This window comes from Pituophis catenifer, unplaced genomic scaffold (assembly GCF_029215685.1).
Source record: "Pituophis catenifer annectens isolate HBS135680 unplaced genomic scaffold, rPitCat1.0.hap2 SCAF_2, whole genome shotgun sequence".
In the NCBI taxonomy this organism is placed as follows: domain Eukaryota; kingdom Metazoa; phylum Chordata; class Lepidosauria; order Squamata; family Colubridae; genus Pituophis; species Pituophis catenifer.
Window position 1 is genome coordinate 225,891,090 of NW_027256882.1, and position 19,192 is coordinate 225,910,281.

The 19,192-nt window shown below is 39.2% G+C and overlaps 1 protein-coding gene across 5 annotated transcripts in view; it reads right to left on the bottom strand.

The window, feature by feature from the left end:
• Window positions 1-5,145: 5,145 nt before the first annotated feature.
• SMARCA2 (SWI/SNF related BAF chromatin remodeling complex subunit ATPase 2) overlaps window positions 5,146-19,192 on the bottom strand; it is a 118,377-nt gene continuing 104,330 nt past the window's right edge. For all 5 annotated transcript variants that reach the window (XM_070938625.1, XM_070938626.1, XM_070938628.1 and 2 more), the window contains 5 exons: window positions 12,233-12,338; window positions 10,580-10,681; window positions 7,734-7,863; window positions 7,281-7,423; window positions 5,146-6,022 (listed from right to left, as the gene is read on the bottom strand). In XM_070938625.1, coding sequence (XP_070794726.1) covers window positions 5,987-6,022; window positions 7,281-7,423; window positions 7,734-7,863; window positions 10,580-10,681; window positions 12,233-12,338 — 517 coding nt within the window. In that variant the 3' untranslated portion in view covers window positions 5,146-5,986. The remainder of the gene's footprint in view (window positions 6,023-7,280; window positions 7,424-7,733; window positions 7,864-10,579; window positions 10,682-12,232; window positions 12,339-19,192) is intronic.

Genomic DNA, 19,192 nt, shown 5'->3' on the forward strand with positions numbered 1-19,192 from the left:
CATCCTTTTTCAGGAGCACCCGCTCAAGCGCCACACGGTTAACCGGAGCCACTGAGGGTCTGGGTGGGCGATGACACCTTGGGAGAGCGACACCTTGTGCGGAGGAAGAGTCCAAGGGGGAGCTGTGGAAAGATTCACCAAGTCTGCGTACCATGCTCTGCGCGGCCAGCAAGGGGCGACGAGAAGGAGTTCGGCTCGTTCCCTCAGGACCTTCCGGACGACTCTCGGGATCAATGGCAGAGGAGGGAATGCATAAAGCAGGCCTGAGGGCCACCGACAACGAAGAGCGTTGTGACCTTCCGCTCCCTCGCAGGGAAACCGGCAGAAGAACCTAGGGAGCTGCGTGTTTTGAGGCGTGGTGAAAAGATCCACCAGGGGTGTCCCGAACCTCTGAATTATGTCCTGAAATGTCCCTGGGTGAAGGCGCCACTCCGCCGGATCGAGCTGTTCTCTGCTGAGCCAGTCCGCCCGAACGTTGGCTTCTCCAGAAATGTGATCTGCCCGAATCGACCTTGTGTGGCGTACTGCCCAAGACAACAGTTTCTCCGCCTCCATCATCAAGGGTTTGGATCGAGTCCCCTCTTCTCGATTCACATGGGCCTTCGTTGTTATGTTGTCCGTGAGTAATAGGACATGTTGAACTTCCAAGAGGGGACGAAACTGTCGAAGGGCCAGATGCGCCGCTCTCAGCTCCAACCAATTGATGTTGTGCATCTTCTCCTCTGGAGACCAAAGACCTTGGACAACCTCGTTCAGTAGGTGAGCACCCCACCCTTGTAGCTCGCGTCTGATGTTACAACGAGCCGGTCTGGTTCCAGAAAGGTGCACCCCTTCAACAACGCTGGCGAAAGCCACCATAGGAGCGATGCTTGAACTTGAGCTGGGAGAAACACAGGCGTCGTGGACGTGCCTCTCCCCAACTTCTGGAACTGCAGAAGAAACCATTGCAGCTGACGGGAGTGTCTGTGTGCCCAAGGAACGATGGCTATGCATGACACCATCTTCCCCAGAAGTTGGGAAAGCAGCAGGGGGGACACCGCTCTGTGTGATCTCACCTGAGACACCAGACTCCAGAGGCTGCGGATCCGTTCTGGCGAAAGAAACACCTGACCCTTTTTGGAGTCTATGATCGCCCCCAGGTGAAGAATGCGATTGGTGGGTGAGATGACTTTTCTGCAAGTTGATGGTGAAGCCCTGCTGTTGGAACACAGTGGTCACAGCTGTTATGTCGCGAGTCGCCTGTTGTGGAGAAGAGGAAAGTACAAGAATGTCGTCGAGGTAACACAGGATTCGTATTGGTATCAGGCGGATCTGTGCTGCGACTACTGCCACTAATTTGGTAAATGTTCTTGGAGCAGAAGATAGACCGAAGGGCATTGCGCAGTATTGGAAATGACGGCCATTGTACTCGAAACGCAGGAACCTGCGATGTGCTGGATGGATGGGCACATGTAGATAGGCCTCTTTGAGATCCACCGACTGCAGAAAGTCGCCCTGTCTTACGCACGCCAGAATTGACTTCAAGGACTGCATCTTGAACCTTCGATAAAGTATGAATTGGTTTAGAAATTTCAAGTTCAAAATGCCCGATGCCTCCCGAGGACTTGGGCACCAGAAACACTGTGGAATAAAAGCCCGTCCCTTCCTGGGACGTGGGAATTGGTTCGATGGCATTGATGGAGACGAGATGACGGATTTCTGCCTCCATCAGTTGTCTTCTTGCGGGAAGCGGTGATACCTGACAATGAATGAAATGGCTTGGAGGGGTGGAGAGAAATTCTAGACAGAGACCGAAGGTTACCGTGCGAAGGATCCATTGCTCGCACGTGGAGGACTCCCATTGATGATGAAAACCTTGGAGACGACCACCAATGGGAGCCAATGGCCTTGAGCCACTTGCCTCGTCTGTACGGTCTGTATCCGGATCCCCGGAAAGGGCGTTTAGATTGGACATGCGGCCGGCCTCTGTCCCGAAAGGACTGTCTGTCCGAGGGACGATCCAATCCTTGAGAATAAGGTCTTTGTTGATAGGCCATCCCTGATCCAGTGAACGGACGAAAGGATTGTCGCTGCCCGTATGGCGCATACCTGCGCTCGTGTCTTCTGTAGGATGACGGAAGGATCTTGCGTTTACCCTTGTCCTCTACTAGCAATGGCTCTAGTGCTGCTCCAAACAACTTCGAGGCTGTGTAGGGCGCCGACGCCAGCTTCCATTTGGTCTTAGCATTGGCTCTCCAATTACGTAACCAAAACATCCTACGAGAAGTCACTGCTGATGTCAAAGCGCGTGAGGCAAACTTAGCAGCATTCAGAGAAGCGTCTGCTGAATATTCCACAGCCGCCACCAGTTTGTTGACATCATGATGTAGTCTGATGTCATCAGGAGGCAATCTCTCTTGTAATTGGCGCAACCAGAGTAAGGAAGCTCTAGTGAAGAAGGAGGTGGAAGTGGCTACTTTGACCGCCCAGGCAGCCGCCTGGTGCATCTTCCTGAAAGCCAATTCTGCCTTCCGATCCTCTGCTTTAAGTCCATCCACAATGTCAGTTGTAATGACAGACGATGAGGTGAGAGCTGCAACTGGGGCGTCAACCGAGGGCAAGGCCAGAATGTTCTCCAATTCGGGAGCCGAACAATAAAGTTTCTTGTCAAGGGCACTGGGAGTGGTCAAAGAGCCGGGTTGAGCCCAACCACTTTGTACAACTTCGGCAAACAAGGGTGGACAAGGGATAATATCCTTGTCCGGTTTGGACACCTGAAACAAGGGATCATGTAGAGAAGACTCCCTGGAGGTGTCAGCAGGAGCAGAGGACAAGCCAAACTTTGTGGTCACCTTGGCCTTGTGAAGGAGAGATCGGAAAACAGACTGTCTGAAGAGGCCTGTGAAAACTGGCTGCTCAGGAACGAAGTCCTCATCTTCTGACAATTCCATCTCCTCAGGAATATCTTCCTCCACCTCAGACTCATCACTGGAATCATAGCCATGATGCGTAGATGTAGAAGGTCTTTCAGACAAATGACCCTTCCGCCCAGGAAGTGGCACGGGTTGTAGGCCAGGTTGCCCACCTTACTGCAGGCCTGTGGACAGAATCCTTGCCAAGACATCTGACAAGATAGCCTGAATATTAAGTTGTGGCTCAGTCACAGCAGAAGGCCCCGCAGAAACAGTTTGAAGAGGTTCAGTATGAGAAGCAGCGGATTCCGCTTCCACCTCAGGATCAGCTTCCTGAGCTTGATGGACCAAAACAGGGACTTCAATGGTAGGAGGTCTGGTCACTTCTTGTTGACTAACACAAGTTTCTTGGGCCACACCAGACATCTCTGGAGGAAGATGATGAGGCAAATTCCCAAAGACTGGAAGAGAAGAGACTACAGGATCAGGAGAGATTTCAGAAGGAGATCTCACTTGAGAAGATTGTCTAGCCCTGTTATATTGGCGTTCTAAGGCATTGTGCCTCCTAAGAGCATATCTATCCTTAGCAGGAGCCTTTCTTTGAGAAGATTTGCGAGACTTGATCCCTTTACTCCTGTCTTTGGCTTTAGAGCCCCTGGGGGGGGATGCTGGTAAATCTCTGGGTGGACTGCATTCCTCTTCCAATTCAGAAGAAATGCCAGGATCAGCCATGCCAGCAGAACAATTGCAATTCTGTAAAATAGTGAGGCAAAATAATCATTAATATATATAAGGCCCAAAGACCAGACAATAACCCAGGGATCCTAGCCTATCCCCTAATAGGTTTAAGAACAAGATAAGTCACAAGCTGGCAAGGCTTAATATAATGCCCAGAAACAGACTCCAGTCCCACAAACAGCTCCAGGAGCCAGGGTGAAATGCAATAAATTATTAATTCTATTTTTGGCAGTGACAACATGGCAGCCGCCATGAGGGCAAAACAAAATGGCGCCCGCCACGAGGGAGAGTCAAAATGGCGGCCACCAATAATTGCAGTCAAAACGGCTCTCTATGGGCGCTCCCGTAATGAAACGGCACTCCCCAAATCAATATTTCTTCAATCCGGTCCCCTCAGGGAACACCGGTCCTCAATTAACAACTTCTGGCTTGCTGCTGCTTCGTAGCGTGCAAGCCACCCAAACCGCTCCAAAATGGTGGCCGCCATCCTTCCGTACCTCAGAGTATGCCTGGAGCCTAGACATGGACTCCGGAGCCGCTCTGAAGGTTTCTTTAACGAAACCCAGCTGGGACTGAGGCGGGAGCGGATGAACCGGCTCACCAGTTGCCCAGCAGCACCGCCTGCGGCAAATTGCATGCACATAGCAGCCCAACAGGGCTGACTCCGAATGGCTTCTGAATTAAAGGAATTCAAGAAAAATTCAAAGGTCTGGGACACAGAAACTCCAAACCTGTAAGCAGCAGTTGCAAATTGTCCAATACAAGAATAATACAGTCCCAGCATAACTAGAAATGAATTATTAAATCAACTTAAATTAAAAGAACTTAAATTAAATCAATCAATTAATTAATCAAGTGAATTAAATTAACTTAAATAAATTAAATAAATTAATTAAATTAAATTAAACCGAAATTAATGCAATAACTCATGAAGTAGAACACAAAGAAAACCAAAACACCAGTGTACTCAGCTACTGAGTGAAAAAGACTGAAGTAATCAGCATAAAAGGGGGCGGAGACCAGAGCAGAAATTTGAATAATTAACACCCAGCGGTCAGTTACGTATAAGTGAAAATCCCAGCCATGGAATGTAGGAAGGAGCGCACTGGAAAAATGATGAATTCCCATTGAGTGCTTTCAACATGGGATTTCAACATGGGATCCTCCCTTTGATGTGGTTTCTTAACAGTTATTCTTGCTGTTATAAAAATCATTTGTTTTGTTTTAAAATATATTTTTATTTTATTTCACTTACCACGGACAAGGTATTTGTGAAAAGCCCTCGGAATAACAACAACAACAACAAAATGTAATGTTGAAAAGTATGTAAGATATAGTAAGTGTAATTAGGGACACATCTTCTGGAACAGAGCAGCAGCAATAATGAATGTCTGTGAGGTTGACCCAATCTCAGCACCTTGGTTATCTCTCAGTACTTGCAAATGGAGATGGGGATCATGGGCACTGCCTCTTCCTCCCCAGCCCTGCCCTGGTAAAGAAAAGGAAGGACTCTTGCTTCAAAATTACTGGAATTTTATTTGCCTCAGGCTTATGAATTGCAACCAAAGACATTGTGCAAAGAAAGCAAAGATAAGTACACTTTGAGGAAAGGTAACAAACCATAAATGGTAGCGCAAAAGAATCTGATGAAAAAAGCCATTCATTATACTATAATCGCAATATTTAACAGCATTTTAAATCCAACTTTTTATAATCGGGGAAAAAAGAGGAGGGGGGGAAAAGTAAAGTTTACAGTAGACATAAATTTCATGTATACAGTTCAAAAAGCATTTCTTTTTCAAGAGATTATGGAGCATAAACTGAAGCAACAAATGGTATAGGGTGGGCGAGAGACTAGCTACTGTACATTTAGAAGCTATTAAACAAAACTGCATATTATGTAGCACAATGTAAAACAGATACAGAACTAATAAAACTTGGAAAATTGCCTGATGAAAAATAAAATCACCAGTTGCTTTTAATGGCTCCTGGTTAGCAATGCTACAAAAGACTTTTTTTTTTTTAACGTTCTTGATGCCGGTTGAGAGCATCTAATCAAATATCGAACCCAGGAATTGTCAAATCATTAGTTAGCTAAATCCAACCCATAGAAATATACTATCCACCCATGTTTTTCCCATCAAAAGGGGTTTTTTGTTTTTCCTTTGAGGCCTTTTTGGTCACAGTATGTTACATTTTTTTTACACCACAAAATATGTTTGTCTGATACTAACCCTAAAGTTAATTTATAGATGATATAAATACAGAAGCACCCCGATGCCTCTCTGACCAAGTGAATTCACTGGGTGTAAACCGAGAGAAGAAATTTTGTCTTTACGAATATTTAACTGTGTGGATCACTCGTCGTCACTTCCACTTACTTCCGACTGGTCCTAAATGTAAGAGGAACAGGGAAAAAGTTAGAATATTCTCAAAATAATAATGAGCAAAGGAATGGCAATAAAGAAACGAGGTGGAAATCTAAGTGGGCATGCAGGTTCTACTGAACTAAATGTATTTAACTCCTTATGACTACTTCAGAATAATTTTGTTGGGTCCTTACAACCATCTCAAGGCAGAGAGCTAGGGGAGCCGCTAAAGGTTATATGTTGTCCATGCCACTAAGCCAGTGGTTAAACCAAATACAAACCTACGCTCACACAGGAATGTGAAGGAGATTATACCTGGCACTGTCATGAATTACAAAGTTACTGGATGGAGCTGATCTGCAAGAAGGAATCTTGTTTCTGTTAGTGATTCGAGGATTCAAGAAGCACCACAACTGCAGGATTCAGAGCAGGGGCTGCTATTCCACTTCCATCTTTCAGAAAGCCTGTCTTGTAATGCAGGAGTTGGCTGAACATAAAATGGGATCTTTAGTGGAGCACCAAATATTCTTGGCTCCCATTCATTAACAGCAACAAGACAGTTTGATTTCCCTTCCCCTTATAAAACAGGATGCCAACACAGAATCAATTTTGGAGGAAAAGCTAAGAATAGTTTCAATTGCGACTTGGTGTGTTTTCAGTTCTAGAATTGAACATAAATCCCAGGCTTGTGCTTGTATTTAATGGTAACCTGATTTCTTAATTACAAAATATGATATACTGTATATATGTTGCTGCATCTTGGAATAGATTAATTAATTTAGAAGATGCTTGACTCCAATTGTGAGCGTCATACACTAGTAAGCTGTAATCTAATAAAGCATAGTAAAAATATAACCTCCCGCTCACCTCTATTTCTTACAGCAGTGAGTTCTTAATACTTAGCTTTTGTACTGACAGACTGAGATTAGAGAGCTATTTTATGTAAACTCAAGGCTTGGTCATACTCCATAGGATTTTTGAAAAAATACATTGAGATATAATCCCCTGGGTGATTTGCTGTCGGCTTGAGAACTACAATCTATTTTGGTGTTCAGGACAAGCTGCACATCACTTTTGATATTTTGTCCAAATATGCCATAAATGGATAGAAAGCAGACTGCAAACTTTACTGCTTACTTCTTTTTTTAAAATTTCGATACCCCCCCCCCAATAATATTAACATGCAAAGATTAGTATGTGTAAGACCGATTGCAGTGAAGAGTAAAGAAGAGAAAGGAAAAGAAAAGAAAAGGTATCAGTGATTCAGTAAGGCCATACTTACATTTTCATCTTGATCCTCATCAGTATCATCATCACTCACAACCGGTTTGGCTTTGACCCGAACCTGGCGTTTCTTGCCTTTCCCTTTATCTCGGTTTTTGTCCTCTTTCTTGTTTAGCTTAATTTTCACTTTCACAGATTTTGCTGAGAAAGCAGAAAAAATTGTTGAGAACTTGAATGCCAAAATTTATACTCTTAAAACAAACATGTATGTCCCACTCTGTAAGGGATTTCCTCACTATTCCTTTTTCTGACCCATAGATTTACAAAAACCACAGCTAAGCCATAAAAATATATTACTTAGCTTGAAATAATCTGAATGGTAAAAATTCTCTTTTTATTGTTATTTTATTGGCCCAAGTGGCACTTTCTCTAGTTAGGTCTTGAATGGCAAAGACGGTCCGTTTGCCAAAAAGACAGATTGCTTGTTCTTGCTTTTGAATGAAAGACTTACATTCAGATTCTGACTCGTCTTCCTCATCTTCGTCTTCCTCGTTGCTGTCTTCCTCGCTTTCATCTTCTTTGGCAAGCTTCTGCCGTGCACTTTTGAAGACGGACTGAAGAACAATGGAGTCCTCATAGATCTGGAGCATGAAAGCAAATGTGTGTCAGAAATGCAAGCTGCGCTTCATCAAAAATCCACAGCATGGAAGGTTGTTTTCCATTCAAACCCACAGAGAGCATGGCCTCTTCTCTCTCTGAACAAGACATCATTCTTCTTACATGCATTTTATAAGAAATAGCAGTGTTAATTTTTTATGCACTAAATTAAGTGAGCTTCCATATTATAGTGCTTTTCACATTTCCAACCTATTTTTATGCCTAAATTATTTAATCGTGCAGTACTAATGCTATTAAAGTCTTCCATGGAAAGCTCTAATTAAGATTTAGATTATAGTCTATATTCAACATGAAATAGGCGCAGTTCTTGGGTGCTAATTATGGCAGAAAAATAAAATGGCTCTTATTTGCTGGTAACAGAATCTTTATGATATAAACTGTAAGTATCTAAAGTGCTCAGCCATAGTTGCTGTAAAAGGTTATAAAGTATTGCAGTATCCTAACTCCAGTTCCCCTCCCGAAAATTCTTTTGGCTTATCCAGCAAGACCCTGAATCACTATTTAAGATTTATATCTCTAATGATTTCAACCTAGTTAATGGCCAATTGCTGGCTGGGGAATTCTGGGAATTAAAATCCACAGATCTTAAAATTGCCAACATTGGACACCCCCTAATCTAGGTAATTACACAAAGGAAAAAAATGATTTTTATGCACAGAACCTGTGGGGCTAGAGGGAACAAGTACTTGATCTTACAGTCAATTCCTGATCTCTCAAATTTTTCAAAGGATTTAAAAAAAAAATTATTTTACTTTATCAGCTCATATCACTAAATGACTTAAAGATCACCTTTGGAAAAAAACCCCTGAGTTCTGCATTAGATTACTTTTTTGTATAACGGTATTTGCAAAAGAAGGTTTGAACATTAATCTTCCTTCTCAAATGAACTGGTACTATTGCGATGATTAATATGACTACAATAACTCAAAGCCATTTTATAAATATGAGGTCACTTAACTTGCATTTCAGATGATCACAGATAATAGGTGTAAACTATATGGTTTATTGCTTTTAAAAGTAGTTTGGGATTCTTATTACTTTTAGGCTTCCTTGTACAATAAACATGCAAGCTATAGTACTAAGACTATAGAATATTCATTAGGAATGATATAGTGTCCCCACTGTCAATAGCATTGGACAATAGTCTTCTTTGAAGACTATAAGATTTATAAGATTTCTCTTTGGAATTCAGCATTATTCCTGAAGAATAGCAATGGCAGGTTGAGAACTGGCTATTCTAAATCTCCCTTTTGTAATACATGTTGGGTAGTTGCATATAAAACAGTGTTCCAGGGATTCTCAAACTGGTCACTTCAAGGGATAATTTGCTCTTTTCTGAACATAAATCTTTCAAAAGTGTTGATTGTGTTCCAGTGTTGGAGAACTCTTATAGTTCTCCAATCAGTCCAGGAAGTTGAGTTGCATCTTTAAACAAAACAAAACAAAACAAAACAAAACAAAACAAAACAAAACAAAACAAAACAAAACAAAACAAAACAAAACAAAACAAAACAACCCCCCCAAACTTTCCACTACAATTTAAAGAATTAAATGAACAAATCATTCCCTTTCACACTGTTTTTCAACTAAACAGAAGCAAGATATAAGATGCTTGATTCTGGGGAAGTCTACATCCTGCTCTAATTTTGCAAAATGAAAGCAGCATGCATATATGCAGTTCCCAGCCCTGCCAGCTTTAGATTCTCCCTTAACCTTCTTTATCCTCTAGGATTGTGTCCTCTTCCTGGCATCATGTGCTCAACTGATGATCTGCAATGCAACTTCACAAGGATTCTGAGGCCTTCTAAAAACCTTGCGAGAAGGCCCTGACCTTCATTCTCCAAATTGTACATGCTATTCTTGCGATGTTTCAGAAGACCTGTGGAAAGTTCCAGTGCCTTAGAAGCCTTCCAGAGCATTGTGAGAATGGGGTGTGTTATTTGGACAACTGCAAAAACAGTCTTGGAAAGAAGACTCATAGTCAGCGGCTGCTTCTCATAGGGCCAGACTGGTCCTATCTTGTCAGCAGTGGGAGGAAGATGGCAAAGGTTAACTAGGCATGGCTGTGGCCTGTAAAACACAGGATGGCAAGGACTTTGTGTTGTGGCAGCTGGTTGTGGCAGAGGCCATGGAAGCCAGCTGAGACTGCTGAGGGCTGTTGCTGCCAATGAGGAGTGCCATTGTGCAGAGTGGCCAAAAGGGCAGAGATGGGAAGAGTTGAAGTATCCCTGCAGTTATAAGTGCAGATGAGTTGCCCAGCCTCCAACTTTGATTGGACACTACAATGGTTGTAATTTTGGGGACTGGGCATAAGTACCATTCATTCAGCACACTGTAACTTTGAACAGCTGCTGAATGAATGGCCGTTAAATGAGGCCCACCTCTAAGTTAAAACAGAAAAAAATAGATCTAAAATTATTTTATATGAAATTATTATGCACAATATAGACCTAAGGTAACATTTTTAGTGCCAGTATTTCCTACTCACATGCCCACTGAATAGCAGAGTGTGGCAATCCAGCACCCTTCAAGTGTACTGACTTCAGATCCCACTAAGAATTGGAAGTTGAAATTTCAAATTGAATGGCCCAGATTGGCGAAAGGAGCCAAATTGTATACTGTATTCAATGCAAACACATACATCAATGACCCTAGAATCAGAAATTATTTGACTCAAACCTGTGATCCTTCTAAGTTGAAGGTCTGGGCATTGTGACACAACAACATGACATCCTTCTCCAAGTCACTGAGACTCCGATATTTATGATTACGAATTCTTTCCTAGAAAGAGTAGATTTTTAAAAAGAAAGGGCAGAGGAAAAGATTGAAAGGGGATAAATCACACATAAAATTAATAAATTAGCAACATAACTCAGAATAAAACAGATGCAGTTTTGTTCTAAATGATTTAAGTACTATACTCTGTCAACTAATTAAATAGCACAAACATAGCAGCCCTTATTCAGAAAAAGCCAAAACTCTCCACACGTTGGATGAAGAACAGAGAATAACATTGAATGAAAAGAAGACTCACAAATGATACTTCAAGAAGCTATGTGTCTAATTCAGGTAAAAATTTATACATGCTGGAAAAATAAAAATACTAGAAACTTTAGTGGCACATACCCCATTGATGTACCTAAAGCTGCTATGTACTACAAGGAATTTAATAACCTTATAAAGAATATTTATGTCGTTACTGTTTACATATACATCACAATGTGAGAAAATACAACATTCAAATTCACTAAAACGAAATGTAGCTATAATGAAATCCATGGGTTAAATGCAATGTTTATTCCATCAGTAAAAGCAGTATCTGAGTTTTGTTGGTTATTTTCCATCTCACATACTTCAGCAACGCAAGTACTAGCTTCATTTCAATTGTTGAAGGCTCTCCAATTATAAATTTCAGGGGCCTCTCAGAAATGGGAGAAAGTGATAAACCATTGAAGATAACACCACTCCTTTTCTGTCAATGTAATTTTCCTGATTGAGTAGAAGCTTCAGAAGAACCATCTGCTTCCCAGAAGGCTTATGCTGGATACTATGTTTAAGATAACTGAAATATTCTGCGAAGTTGGCTCTTGTTTTATGCTCCATCATTCATCTCAATAAAGGTTTTTAATTAAAAAAAAATGGATTTATTATTAATAACCTGGCCATTTTAAAAAATCAAACTTCTAGAGTTTGTGCAGATGCTGTCAGGAACAAACAATCAGACCCATACATGTAGAATTCAAGTTATCTACTTTATTGTTCTTTGCCTATAGTACAGGAATCTCCTCAGGCTGGCAGCTTTCGCCTGGGAGGCTCTAAGGCGTTCGGGGGTGGCATGTCAGACCTAGACCTCTTGTGTCAATCAATCAATCAATCTTTAGTATAGTCAAAGACTAGCAAATAAAAACATTAAAACAATAATAGTAAAAAATAAAACAAACAGAGTAATATATTGCGATCGGTGGTGGATTAACAGTGTGCAGTTAAAATTTGCCTAATTTTACAAACAGCATATCATTATTTGGCCATATTCAGAGAAACTACTTCATACAGATCCGATAACCTCTTGTGTTTACATAATGAGTCTAGGCTGATTCCTCGCTTGAGCCCTACTCCCATCTGGGATGGCTGGTCTCCAATAGATGCCTTCAACAACTTGTTAGGCTAAGTTATATTCTCAAAAATTTGTTTTCAATAACTTATTCACAATTTAATATTACATATGAAGATTCATAGCAAGCAATATTTTTATGTTCATTGTATGGAAATATTTACATAATAATTTTAATTAATGACAGAAACACATTCAAATGCAATCAAAATTATACTGACCTTAATTTTTTTGAAGTCCACTGGTTTTCTAATTAACTCATAATATTCTGGGTATTCTTTTCGAGAAGGCAGCTGAATGAAGACTTCACTTAACTGCCGTCCTGAACTGTAGAAAGGAAGGAAGCAAAACATCAATACAGACGAGAAGCAATGCACTGATTCTATTCTCCATGGGCATTCTTAGACCGTGTCCTGATAGGGATGAGAGCCAAGACAAATACTGGGAATTTAAACTACCAATTACTAGGGCCCCATTCAAAAGTAATTTTCCCTGGGAAATTGCCAGACTTGGCATTTAATATGCAAAATATCTTTTTAAAAACATTTTCAATGCAATTATCATTAAGAAAAGATCCTGCTGTTTGGCATTTCAGAAGCATGGTAGCTTTTCAGTCATAATATTCATAATTTACCTCATGGATTTGTATCCCAGCAGAAACAAATAATCATTTTTAGCATCTGAAGTCACATCCAAACTATCCAGAAATGGCAGGTTTTAATGAATTTCAATGCAAGTGCAGCACAGCTGTACATCTTTATTATTTTGGCAACAGGACATAACTGCAGACTACAGTGCCAGTCTGGGATATTTTATCTGCAATTCTTTTGCTTATTTACATAACACACTTTGCCAATAAGCCGGATCTGTGCATGAAACAATCGTAGTCTAACAATTCCTAATGAAGTCAATTTGGGACAATCTTCATTCAGTCAAGTTTTAGGTGTTTTCTGTTGTGGTGTTACTTTGTGAGCTCTTTATGCTTAAAAAAAGGATGGTTCTTATGTTTTAATGTTCAAGAAATATATTATCAATGCAATTCTTTTGTAAGGAGGAACCTGAATTTGCCATAGGCTAGTTTTGTTTAATAATGTTTTCAAAAGCGCTGAACAAAGGTATTTTGTGAAAGATACAGTAGTGCCTTCCTTAATGTATGTTCTTACACCAGCATCAAAATATTGAATTATGTCCTTAAGGGAGAACCCCCTCCCCACATCCATTGATTTCTGTGCTTCACAAAAAAGATGTTATATCTGTCTTTGTGTGTAAATGTATATAAAGGTTGAAAAAATAAATCTATTAAGCATTCTTCTAAGAAGAAAAATGTAATGGTTGCAATCAAGGATATGCTAATCAAATTACGATTAATATGCAGGCTAATCCTATTTTAATATGTACATTTCTGTTTCAAATAACATCTTTTAGACACACACATGCACACATGAAAGAGGCAGAGAGATCTACCAAACATAAAAAATCACGTTCACTATTTCTCTTTTGGTTGCCTAGCAACTACCAGATTATATGCTGAAAAGCAATAGGACCTGCATAAATTAATGGAATGTACAGAAATATGAGTGGCATTTCAGTGTTATAATTGCAGTGGGTCCCACTATTTTTCCACACAAACAAATAGAGACTGTGACTTATATATTTATGTGTATTTATATATACTATACAAATGTCTTGCCATTCCGGAAGGCAATTCTCTTATTTCAAAAACACCCTATGGGATAAACAGGAATAAATTTGAAGTTAAAATGTAGACGCCTCTCACAACTGTGCACTCAAAGGGCCTATCAGATTATTTTTACTGAAAACTCTGGTAGAATTCCATTATTAATAATTCAGTATCAATTCAAAATTTAAAAGGAAACAAATACAAATAAATATGATGTGTTTATGGCTTTGTAGCGATTAGTCCCATAGCACTAGCTAGATACAGGTAGTCCCCAATTTACAACAGTTTATTTAGTGACCATTAGAAGTTACAATGACACTCAAAAAAGTGACATGACATTTTTCACACTTATGACTGCTGCAGCATCCCTGTGGTCACATGATCAAAATTCAGACGCTTGGCAATTTTATGACAGTTGCTGTGTCCCTACCTTATGTGATCCCCTTTTGTGACCTTCTGACAAGCAAAATCAATGGGGAAACAGATTGACTTAACAGCTATTTTACTAATTGAACAACTGCAGTGATTTACTTAACAAGAAAGATCGCAAAATTGGGAAAAACTCAACAAATGTCTCACTTAGCAACAGAACTTTTGAGCTCAGTTGTGGTTGTTAAGTCAAAGACTACTTGTACCTCATCAAAGAGAGATTTTCAGATTACGCTACACTGATATTAAATGAAATGTTCAATATTGTTAATTATGATCAATGCATCATTAACTTTCTAGGTTGCTACAGAACTGGCAATAAGCAAGTGTAGAAGCAAAATTCTGAAGCAAAGTATGAATCTAAAATGCACATTTCTTATTTGCTAAGTTCAACAAAGGAACGGCTTTAACAAGTGGCATCTCCGCCTGAGATTTGAGGATTCCTGAAACTATCTTTCTCCATTTTCTTAATACATGCTGAGATGTGGAATAACTGTCCACATAGTTATCCTCAGTCTGGAATTAAATGAATTCCTAAGCAAAATCTATCAACCTGTGTCAACAATTGGGAAGCATGGGATACCTAAACACAGAGAATACACCAAGAATAATACTTAACTACAAAACAAACACCAACACTTAGGAACCACCTGATTCTGCAATCTCTAGAAAAAGTAGAGAGAGAAAAATGGAAATATTTTTTACTGTTATGAACAAACCCACATGGATCCAAGCTATTAAGATAGGAAAATTATTTTACTAAGTAACAATTTACTGTATAATCTGTCCTCATTAATGTAATTATGGTATTACAAAATTATTTTCCTCATGAGAAGTTCTAGCATAGATGAGCAATCATAAAAAAATCAAATTCTACACTATATGCATTTGATAATTTTGGCTTCGGACTGTACTAACACAGGATTCATATTCTTGTAACCACAATCTGAAAGGCAAAGTCAGACAGAGATCTGAATTTTACAATTGATGGATAACAGAACAAGGATCTTTTACATCTAAGTCTTATTCCTAGGAAAGGCATGCTTGACAAAGCATTAAATGCAGTGAAGTGTGAGGTGCAATCAGGCACCATTAATGCCAATGGACATCCTATAATAAAAAGGAATGCTTTGATGTATGAAATGTGACCTACTCACTGTGCTAAGTGGAATGAGAAAAAAGAAATGGGGAACGGATCAATCCCTATCTTGATGAAGTTGCTTAAGCCTGAAATTTAGTTTACAATGTTCAAAGGTTAGAGAGCATTAGCTACCAAGTATTTTTGTTCAAAACGTTGCAACATTTGTCCTCTTTAAAGCACTTGTGAAAATTTATTTATGTATAAGTATCATATCCTCAGACATTAATGTTCACTGGGTAACTTTGGGTTAGTCAATCCACTTCCACCCAACCTCAGATTGCTGTTGTGGTAATCAAAATGGAAATAGCAATAGCCTTCTAAAATAGGTGGAGATCCACAAAGGAATGAGACAACTTGCCTCAACCCCTCTCCACAGCCACAATCAACTCACCACAGCTAACTCTCCATGGCCAACTCACCACAGGACAACTTGCCATAGCCAAGGTACCACAGGACAACTCGGTGCAGGACAATTCAATTTAATTATTTAAAATAATTTTAAAAATATTTTAATTTTTGTCATTCACATTTTATTTTGTCTCTCCTTTGGCATCCTTTCTTTAATGGTTCTATTTGACTATTTCTTCGATATTAGTGTAACTTGTCCTGTGGCAAGTTGGCGGTAGCGAGATGTCTGAGGCGAGATAACTGTGGGGAGTTGTCGAAGAACCTATGTACTATGTCTGAGCAACTGCTTGAAAGTGACAGTTTATGGGACTTGCAAGGCTGAATAGGTTTTTCTATTTTTTATTTTCTATTCTATTTTTTTTATTATTTCTATCTCAATCTTTATACTTTAATTTTGTGTCCATTATACTGAAAATTACTGGGAACTATGACAATATCTAAGTTGTCCCAATATAATACTGCTTAAATCATGTACTTTCTAGATTTGAGAATTATTGGCTGGCAGGTAGGCAATTTTACAAAGATCCTAAACCACAACAAGATCATTTCTTTTTGAGAATTTGTGCACATATTCCTCTGCAAAGGAAGCTTAAGAAGAAAACCAGTTATGTGGCTGTATTGCCTGAAAAACTCTCTTTCTCCATGTCTATGGAGATTCTCAGTCATCCAGATCATGGTTGTCCCAAAGGTGCTTCTTCAAAAGGCAACTGGACCTTGTTTTTCCTTGAAGACGTTTCGCTTCTCATCCAAGAAGTCAATCAGAACTGAAGAAACTTCTTGGATGAAAAGTGAAATGCCTTTTGAAAAAGCACCTTTGGGTCTCTTTCCCCCCCCTTCTCTCTTTGTTTAATATAGTTTTATAACATTCAATATATCTTTTCATACCATTCTAGTAAACCATCCTTAGTTGCACCACATCAGTAAAGTGATTCATTCATTGCCTTTTCCTATTTTAGCTTCTCACCACTTTCTTTTCAAGGAACTCATAAAAGTCCATCCACCCACCTCTTTCTTAGACTTCTCCTTCCTCTTGACCTACTCACTCTTTGTTTATTTGGTTTGCGATGTCATTCTTTTGTGGTATATTATCAAATCAATAAACGTCTTTTGTACTGGTTGTTCAGTTTTATACTTAATCCACATTCATTCAGCCCCCATCGTTCTTTATCCTATTTCTTCTCCCTTTACCACATAGAATTCTGAAGTACTCCATTGCAACTGTATTAATATTTATATTTCTCACAATACACGCAACTCTCACTTCTAGAAACACTCTCATAATGAGCAAATGAGCAGAAACAGGGTGGCATGCCTGTTTATTTTATCCTCTTGTAACAATTCCTTACCGGAAATCACACACATATTTTTATTAGTGTTTATATTTCTTAACATCTCCATTAATTCGCCCTTCTTTAATAAAAATTCTACAAAGGGACACACATTCAACAACTTGCTCTTTGTTGCCATTTATGTATAACTTGTAATCGATCACTATATTTTTCCTATCAAACAGTATTATCTTGGTCTTTCATGTAAGATACATGATTGTCATTGAATTATATAAGCTAATCTAACATTTTCTGCACATTATTTGGATTCTCAGACAAAAATACATCATAGGTATATAATGTACACATACCACATTTTCCGGAGTATAAGACGCACCTTAGTTTTTGGGGAGGAAAATAAGAAAAAAGCTGATTGGCAGATGGATCAGCCTACCGGAATACCCCCAATCACCTGTTCCCAGAGGTGAATTTTAGCAAAAGGTTCCTTGGTTGTGAGCTCTGTGCCTTGCTTTTTTTTTTTTTTTTGCTTTTTTTCCTGCCTCTGAAAGCTTCCGAAACAGAGCTTCAGAAAAAAAGCCTCTGAAGCTCTGTTTGGGGGCTTCTTTTCTGAAGCTTTGTTTCTGATGCTTTTTTCAGCTTCTGAAACCTCCATTTGAGAAGCTGGACGGGGCTACATTCGGAGTATAAAACGCACCCAGATTTTCACCCTCTTGTTTTGGGAAAAAAGGTGTGTCTTATACTCCGAATAATACGGTATTTCCATTATCAACCAACATATGTTTAAGACAGCTGTTCCTTATAAATTCATACATAAATACATTAGACAACCAAGGAGACTTCACATCCTTATCTTACTACCTGCTCCCATTTGCTAGACATTTCATCTATTTTTGAAAGCATACTTCTTTATTTCAACCATATATTACTTATAACATCCAGCAGAATTTTAAACAAAATTTTAAAAGAATTTTAAACAAATTTCTGCCCAAGTATTTTCCTAGGGCACTTAACAAACAGTCTTTCCATATACTCTTCCTGACTTTCCCTTTGTATAGATGAACAAGCATTATTTCATTCATCAGGCATAGGTGAAATCTTCATGCACACATTAGCAAGTTGTAAATCATTCCATAAGAAAACCATTTCCATATTTAATGTTTCTTCAGTTACACTAGCTACACCGGCAGCCTTACTATTTTTGACAATCACACATTTATAATTGCCTTTTTATAATTTTTTCTTGAACACTAATATTTAAAGCAACTGCTTAATTTCTAGACTTGAAATCGCTATCCTTCATATTATAAATCTCTAAAACACTCTACCCAGCTTTCCCTCAATTGTGTTTCATCACTTTTATTTTTAATTCCATTCACTCTTCTGAAAGCTTCTTGTTTAACCCTCTTCGCTCACTTCCAAAACAATAGTTATTTCTATCATGGCAAGTTCTTTTTTCAGTTTCTCTTAATTGTTCCTTGCTCTCTTTAACTATGTTCTTATATCCTCATTTTTCACAGCAGTCTCTCTCTTTTGTGTATTTTTTTTTGTTCATCTACAATCTATTTTCATTCTCTTCAGCACAAAACATGCATTTCATATTTTCCATTAGTATAATTCTATAAGATTATTTTGCGGCTTTTGTAATATAATTCTTTTCACTGTGTGGCAAGCAGATTTCACGCCCTGTTTTCTTAGCTCCATAACTTTACCAAAAAGTCCCTGACCACTCAACCCAATACAGCACAACCAACACAAGCCCTAAAAAAGAATTACACTGCCATATATCAAGAATATCTCAGAAACCATCAACAGATTACTACAATCACATGGAATCAGCATAGCACACAAGCCAACTAAAGCCTTTCAAAACATCCTAAGCAGACCAAAAGACCCAACAACCCCAGAAGAAAAAACAGGAGTCATCTACAACATACAATGTAAGGACTACAACAACAACTATGTAGGACAAAATAGGCAGAAGACTGGCAGAATGCATCCATGAACACTAGCTAGCAATCAGAAGACATGATGAAAAATTTTTAATTTCACAACATATAGACAGATTTAACCATAGTTTCAATTGGGAAGATGTGACCATTCTAGACAAGCCAAGTCCAAATATGCCAGGGAATTTCTAAAAACCTGGCAATCTGACAAATCAGCCATCAATAGACACATAAGCATTAACATCTATACACTCTGCAAAAGAGACACTCACCCAGCCCAAAAAAGA